The sequence below is a fragment of the Pseudomyrmex gracilis genome, unplaced genomic scaffold, assembly GCF_002006095.1.
Source record: "Pseudomyrmex gracilis isolate BER0280 unplaced genomic scaffold, ASM200609v1 scaffold_13, whole genome shotgun sequence".
NCBI classification, from domain to species: Eukaryota; Metazoa; Arthropoda; class Insecta; order Hymenoptera; family Formicidae; genus Pseudomyrmex; species Pseudomyrmex gracilis.
Window position 1 is genome coordinate 1,409,588 of NW_018020597.1, and position 7,750 is coordinate 1,417,337.

At 42.2% G+C, this 7,750-nt stretch overlaps 1 protein-coding gene across 1 annotated transcript in view; it reads right to left on the reverse strand.

Annotated features, from left to right (window-relative positions):
* Positions 1-4,651, reverse strand: part of LOC109863843 (cadherin-99C) — a 30,507-nt gene extending 25,856 nt beyond the window's left edge. Inside the window, exons 1-2 of the mRNA XM_020444463.1 lie at positions 4,595-4,651; positions 1,804-1,979 (exon numbers count right to left, since the gene is read on the reverse strand). Coding sequence (XP_020300052.1) covers positions 1,804-1,917 — 114 coding nt within the window. The 5' untranslated portion in view covers positions 1,918-1,979; positions 4,595-4,651. The remainder of the gene's footprint in view (positions 1-1,803; positions 1,980-4,594) is intronic.
* Positions 4,652-7,750: the final 3,099 nt, after the last annotated feature.

The window sequence follows — 7,750 nt, forward strand, 5'->3', positions numbered from 1 at the left end:
TATATATATATATATATATATACATATATGCGTATGTGTGTGTATTATATATAGATATAGAATATTACATATAATATATATATTATTCTCTTTTTTACCCTTTTCCCTGTCACGTGACTTAAATCACGTGTTGTTTTTACACTTAGATATAGTAGAGAGTTTTCAGCCGTCGTCGAGATCGGATCGAGGAAATATCTTTAGCAAGAATACTTGTATCTCTCAAACACTTATCAAAACTTGGATCTTTGAACAGTGCGTTAAATCTTTCTTTCACATATATCGTATTATATTAACTAATTTATTTTATCTCTAACATTATTTATAGTTATGTATTAATACACTGTTACATATTTTACAAAAGTTTTAAATATACACTAAACCGCAATATCGCTCTTTGATAAGATAAATATAAATACGATAATTATTGTAATAAAATGTTTCATCAAATCCGCAAATTGCTTGAAAAATATTTTTCCGTTATATTATCGAACGTAATTGTAATTTAATCGCGAAATCTGCACACACAAAGTACACATTGTAATCCACTGAAACCTTCGCGTTTATAACAGCGATAATATTCCGTTGATTGTGCAACGGGAGATCTTCGACTCGCAGCGAAGCGATAATTAATTAGCCTCGGTCATATCGGATTAATTTACCGCGATTCTCCGCGAAGTTTCCACAAACTGAGCGAAACTCACTGACTGACTTCTCGCATTCCTGACTCCGATTGACTACACTTCATCCAGCTCGATCTGCATTTCTCGATCTTATTAGATCTTATCGCGCTCGCTCGATCTGCACGAGCTCGTGAAGTGTGTGTGTATGTGCGTGTGTGTGTTTGTTCGATGCGACACGCGCGCGGGGGTCTAAACCTTTCACATTCCTCACGCCGTAGTGTCATAAGATAAATTTACGTTCGCAAATGCATCAAAGAGAATATTATTTTGTTATTAAAAAATTTACATAGTAATTTTTATCACGCACGCACGTTGAACCAGTAGGTTAAGAAAAATATATAAAAATAGCGGAGGATTAAAATTGTCCGCGCGCGCGCGCGCTCTGAGTTTCTCTCCGCGCGACTAGCACGTGCCCGTATTATTGATTATGTTCCGATTCCCGCGGGTGGTGATTTTCAACTTGGCAATTTCGTGGTCCCCTTCGGTGACTTCATCGTACATGAAAAGCGATTAAATGATATTTCATGTAGTTCGCTCGGTGACGGCGCGTAAACTTTCCCCCCGTGTACTGGTAACGTGTATATGCATATATACACGCGTAAGACGAAGAAACGCACCGCGCGCGTGAGAAATTGATAGCGGCGCAGTCACGTCGTGTAAGTTATTATCCGAGCGATAAAACTCCTTCAATTTCTTATATGCAAATTTGAAAGCAATCTCGCGCACGAGGAAGAAACGTATATACACATATATATCTGTGCGGGATTAGCGCCGTGATAAACGCCGTCGTTTTGCGGCGCGTTACGACGCGCGCGCCCACAGATTACTCTTTCTCGAAGCAGCGCGCGAGAAATAGTACAAGAGTGCGGAGAAACGCATTAAGTCATAGTCGCTCCGAGTGATCTTAATCTTCTCGGGGAGTGTGTCTTAGAAAATAAACATGTACTCGCTACCAGTATTACCTCCCACTAAATCGTACGCGCGGAACAAATTTTACACGTAATCTCGTGATCTCGTAATATCTCCGCGAATATCTATTCGTTTATATAGAAGAAGAACTCATTTTCACATTAAATTCATTGTATTTCTTGCGCGCGGAATATCACGAGCGTATTTTTCTTACCTGAAAAACTCTGTGCGAGAGATTAGCGTCGTCTCTGTCCAACGGTTCGAGAAGCTGCAATTTCTTGCCGTTCAGTTTGAAGAGCGGCTTTCCCTGAAATATCAGCTCCAGCATGGTTTCGTTGTACGGATTGCCGGAGACCGGGAGCTCTTCCGGCACGGTCTTCTGATCGATCGCTGAAAGTGGCAAAAAACGTCACGCGCGCGTTTATTCAACGTCTGAGACGCGTGAGAAAAGAATTTTCAATGCAAATAGGAAAAGTTTGTGTGCAAACTGTGTTCTCAGTTGTTGAATTGTTTATCTCATCGGGCGAAAAACAACGTTGAAGTGTGTGTGTGTGTGTGTGTGTGTGTGTGTGTGTGTGTGTGTGTGTGCGCGCGCGCGCGCGAACGCAACGGTGAAAAATTGCCAAGTTATTAAAAGAGAATTCGTAATCTTAACAAGAATTAAATAGCTGTTAATGACCCTTTTTGTTTCGATGGGATAAAGACAAAAAGTTATTAGCGAGACATTTATGAAACGCGCATGAATAGCAGTTTTGAGAGAGAAATGATTTATTACTTTGTGTTGATACGGACTTCCTAGTGCAAAGATCAATACACGTCTTCTCGCGAGTCTCGTGTAGTAATGAATGCCATCTTGGACCGTAATGTCGATCTCGGGCAATATCTCATTAGTGAAAGTTTAATTGCAACGTACTGACTCTGTTCTACTTCTCTCTAATATCGCCTTTCAACCGATTTTTGTCAATCAATCTCAATCGTTGTAATTACGTTTCTTCAAATGAACGCGAGCGAGTTTTCTCTCATACCACGTGTGTGAGTGTGTCTCGTTCCCATATAAAACGAACGTTAACGTTACGTAAAACGCGCTTATTGATTGCAAATTTCCCACTAAAATTACATTTCTAATTTAATTCGATATTTATTTGATATTTTATTGTTTATGTAAAAAATAAACCCGTTGCTGAAAATAGCGGCGAACATTTAGCTCTCTATCGCGAGAGTAAGTTGTACAAGTTCATTAAAATTGATTTTATTTAATTCGTTGTTTATTCATTCTCAAAAGAGATTGTTATTCATTGTGAGAAATGAATTTTTGAGAGCGCGGCGAAATGAATTTGTTATCATTCGTTCGGGATGCGGCGACGAGGTTGTCGTTTTTCCGTCAGAATAGAATCACCTCCGAGAGTTCGCCCGCCAACAAAGACGTGTTTGTGCATTATGCATGCGCGGCGAGAAGAGAACGAATAAGAGATAGATACTCAGATCTTTGTTGGTACGTTGCGAAGAAGACGATCCTCCTCGAGGATAAAACCCGAGGAGAGTAGTCGTGACGCGGCGTGACCGGGACTCGATTTCGATGAGCCGTCGGTCAGCTCCCACGGATTGGACTACGACGGCGACCGGTATAACATATAAAACGCGTCAACTTCCGCGTAATGAAACGACGCCAACGTCGTTTGCGGTGTGACACGCGACACACACGTCCTCGAAATCGAATCCGCTGACTAAACGCGGAACAGTCCATTCGCGAACGGCAGCGCGAGGCCTTTATCAGGGCGCGCGATCGATACAGCCAGGTGCGCCGGATGGCGCGAACCTGGAATCGAATGATACTCGGCATAACCGAGCGCGATTCGCGCGACGCGAAAGAAAATAACGATCTCGAGATGGGAATAACATACGTTGCTCAATTATGTGGAAACGAGCACAACGATACGTTTTCTCACTATGTGACGTGTGTGTGGTTATCACATACCAGGAGAACGCGAGCTGTTGTACAAAAAGACCGAATGATATTACACGTATGTCAAGAGACACGTTAGTGCCTCGCGCGACGTTCGAACGCGACTTTGTTGCGCGAGCCTCTTATACGCGAAATTCATGCGAAGTGAGAAGATTTCATGGGGCAATATCTCAGGAACGACTGAACCGATCAATTTCGTTTTAGTCTCAATCGCTTCAGAACAAAACATTACAAAAAAGTATTCTTGCGTTTTTTGTTTGTTTGTGCTTCTGATTTGGAGATAGGTGACGATAAAGTTTCGAAGTGAGAAATTCACGTTTTTAGAAACGTCATTGTTATCGCCGTCATGCGACCAAAATGTGTGCAGGTTCGTATGCTTGCCAACAGATGGCATACATGTACGAGCGCGTTGAAAGAAGAAAAAAGAAACAAAGACGTGAAGTGTGAGTTAAAGAAGGAAAGAGAGAATCATCAAGAGGCACAATAGACGGTAGTGCTTCGCGTGGTGGTTTCGCGCCGGCAACACCTCTGACAGTACCGATCGCTCCGACAAATGTTCCACGTGGCGTGGCAAACGCGACTACAGAAAAGTCACGTGACTTTAGTTACGTGATGTTTTTCATCATCTCCCTGTCACGTGACTTTACTTTAGTCACGTGTTATGTTTTCCATTCCTCCTCTCTATATTTTGAGTTTGATTTTCATGCGTTATTTCCGACTCCTCTCATATGTGTATGTAAGACGATCGTAAAATAAAACAAAATAATTAAGAAAAATGAAGATACAACAAATGACGAAAAAAATAGAATGTTTTTTCTTTTCGTTTTTGTTTGTTGGTGTTAATTGTGAATCTTGATGGTAATTAAAACAATTAACGAAGATTTATTCGGCCAATGTGAGCCAATGTGCTGAGGTGTTTGTGCAAAATATATTTTTTTAATTTATTTAAACGTGTAATTTAAAATAATTAAGTAGAAATAGTTAGTTTCTCTCTACGAGATTTTATTTTGATATGAATTCTCACACATTATAAGACACTCACCATCTCCTCTACTTTCCTCGATATCGAGGATGATATTCTGCCCCGATTCCGCCTCGCATAAACCTGAAAATAAACGAAGTACACATTTTATCACTTTAATATAAGAAAGTTAGCATATTCGCTTTATAAAAAAATATTCAAGCCTTATTCTTTTTTAAGTTATAGTTTTTAAGTAGGTACTCGTCTTGTAATAATAATAACTATACATGCACATTTGTCACAATTGCGAACTTGGAAACATAGTTTTTCTCTCAACCGAGAAAGGCAATCGGCCATAAACATAATAAAACGAATCACGACGGCATGTGTTTCCACGGTAAGAAAGCCGCGTCGTTTTCCGCGTGGCGTGTACGAACAAAGTTCTGAGAGATTTCCCTCGCGTGTCGGTAAAAGTAGGTGATAAAAAGATGGAAGGAAAATTGATCGTCGAACAACCGCCCGACGATTTCTTCTATAAACGCATTTAAAAAAAGAATAAACGAGAGTTTGCAAGAAAATCAAATAACTTTCAGTCAAAGTTTTTTCTTTGTTTTTTTTCTTTTTTTTTTTTAGTGAGAATTATCGCCTATGAATTTGCCGAGAAAATTTCAAAGATGTTTGTCGTTGGCGCGCGAAGTTTACGTCGTCGTCTTCGACGACTTAACGACGCTCGGTGAAAATGAGCGCGCTCGCGCGCACCTGACGCTCGCGCCCAACTTCCGTATTTTATTTATTCTCAGAAAAGCAGCAAATACACCCGCGCTCGCTCGGACAGATGCGAGAAATACGCTCAGCCGGAAACGGTGACGCGCAAAACGCTCGCATTAAAGTAGAAGAAGATTGCCGCTCTTTCGCGAGAGCGCGTCCCGAGACGTGTTCGCCAGCTGTTGCAAAAGAGGATTGGCGGAGCGGTCGGGGGGGGGGGGGGGGGGGGGGGGGGAGAGGATTTTTGTCGCCGCCGCGACCGGACGAATTAATCCGGATTGCTAACGAACATGAGAATCTAATTACCCGACACGCCGCCATTAGCAATGCACACACGATTTCATTAAGCCGAATGATTTACAGCGTAACGCGGTAGTTCGCCGCAAATGCGCCTTTTCCCTTCTCCTTTATCGCGCGACTTGGTTATTATCCTTGTCGCAATGATTTAGTGAACGCGAAAGGGAGTCGCAACGCGTTTCTCTCCGTGAGGTCTTCCTTCGAAAATACATTGTCGATATAATAAGTTCGTTTCTCATCACTGCGTGTGCGCACTTCGTCGATGTTTTCTTGAGCAACTCATTTTTCTCGACCGAAAAATGCGCGTGACATCGATCGAGAAGAAGAAAACACGCCGGAAACTTTTCCTCTTGTGTTTGTTTCAACGGACAAAAACTTATGAACGACAGTTGTGTAAATAATTGTTTTTTTTGCGTTCTCTCTCTTTCTCTCTCTGACAGTATCTCGATATTAATTCAAACGCTCTCTCGCGGTATTTTCACTTAAAGATTAGGTCGCGATGAGGATTCTTGGCGCGCGGAACACAAAAGGTGCGACGGCGAAGGTAGAGGTGCGCGTGCCTCCTGGCTGCGATCTTTCCGCGAAAGGTTAACGTTGTATAGAACACACTAATGGCTCTCAGGAAAGATGCGCCGCCGCCGTCGCCGCCTCCTCCCTATAGGAAAGAATCCTCTTTCGATGTATATACACGCGACATTTGCCCTCCTCGTACGTCTCACCTACTTCGCGGCTAAGCATCAAGTTTCGACTTTCATTTTAGATCCGCAAGAAGTGGAACGGAAAGACGTCTCTCTGATATTTTCGTAAAATATAAAGTGATTATCGCGCATATTGTTTGTATCGCGCAATTTAATTTTAGATCATGCAAAATATTCTTCTCTAGTTTCTCTCTTTTACTTGATATATAAATATTACACATTATGACGCGGTGGTCGCGCCGCGCTTCCTCTTCGTCGCACAAGTTATTCAAAAATTGTTACAACATGTATAAATATTATTTAGATAGATTTTTCGCTTATAGATATATTTCTTGTAAAAGGTGTAAACAATAAATATTTAACAAGAATAAATAAGAGCTCCTATACATATATAAATATTTATATACACATATTGTGAAATTATAAATTCCATATCGTAAATAACAAATGTGTAAATTTGCAAATATTTATTTTAATAATTGCATAATGGGGAATAATATATATATGTATGTTATGTGTTTGTATTGTCTCTGTAATGTGTGTTTAATGGGAAATTTAATTGTATCTCCATTGAATTATATCTCCGCGCGGAATCGCGACCACCATATCGCGCGCGCTATCAATCGTAATCAATCATTTCGCTTAATTAATCAAGATGTAGAATAGTCTGGTAATCCAGTTCACACGACCTTCTCTAACCCCCGATGCCGCACGTTCCTCGAGTCCGTCGTATTGCGAAATCGCGCAATTTCCACGCGAGCATTTGTCATCGTCTCTCGGTCAGCCACGCGTTCTCTCCGCGTCGCCGCGCCGCTTCGCTCCGAGAGCTCTCGTAAAGTCCGTCGCGTAAATCTTGCGCGACAGCGGACCCACTACCTACTATAAGCAAACTCCCCAATCATTTCTTGCCGCGTAGAAAGTGCTTGCGGTATATTAGAAAGTGCATTACTGCACAGAAACGAACGGAGACCGCCGCCGCCGCCGCCGCTGCCGTCGCGCCAATCGCGACCCGTACAATTTCCCATCCGCGGAGAACGTAGCCGGGGGAACTTCTGCGAAGCAGCCGCCGATTCCACGAAGGTGCAAAACCGACCCGCTGATATTTGTTTCGATCGTCGAAAGGTTCTCGCCCGCAATTCGTGATCTCGCATAATTGCTTCGACGCTTTTACGCGAGTTCAGTTTGCGGTTCGCCCTCTTCATATCCTTAAATGGGATACTCGCCTTTGAAATCATGAACACGTGGCACGTGAAATAAAAAAACTAGATCCGACGCCGGCAACCGGTGATCAGCTACACAGAGAGTTTATTCCGTGTACACAAGATTGAACGTGATGTCGTGGGAATCGATACCGAGAGAGTCTCGGGCGCACGGAAACGCTTTCAGCGTCAAATCCATTACCGCGAAAAATGTATTCCGATACATCGCGGAGAGAAAAGTTATGCGCTATTTGAATTTTTCCACGCCGCGTGATATC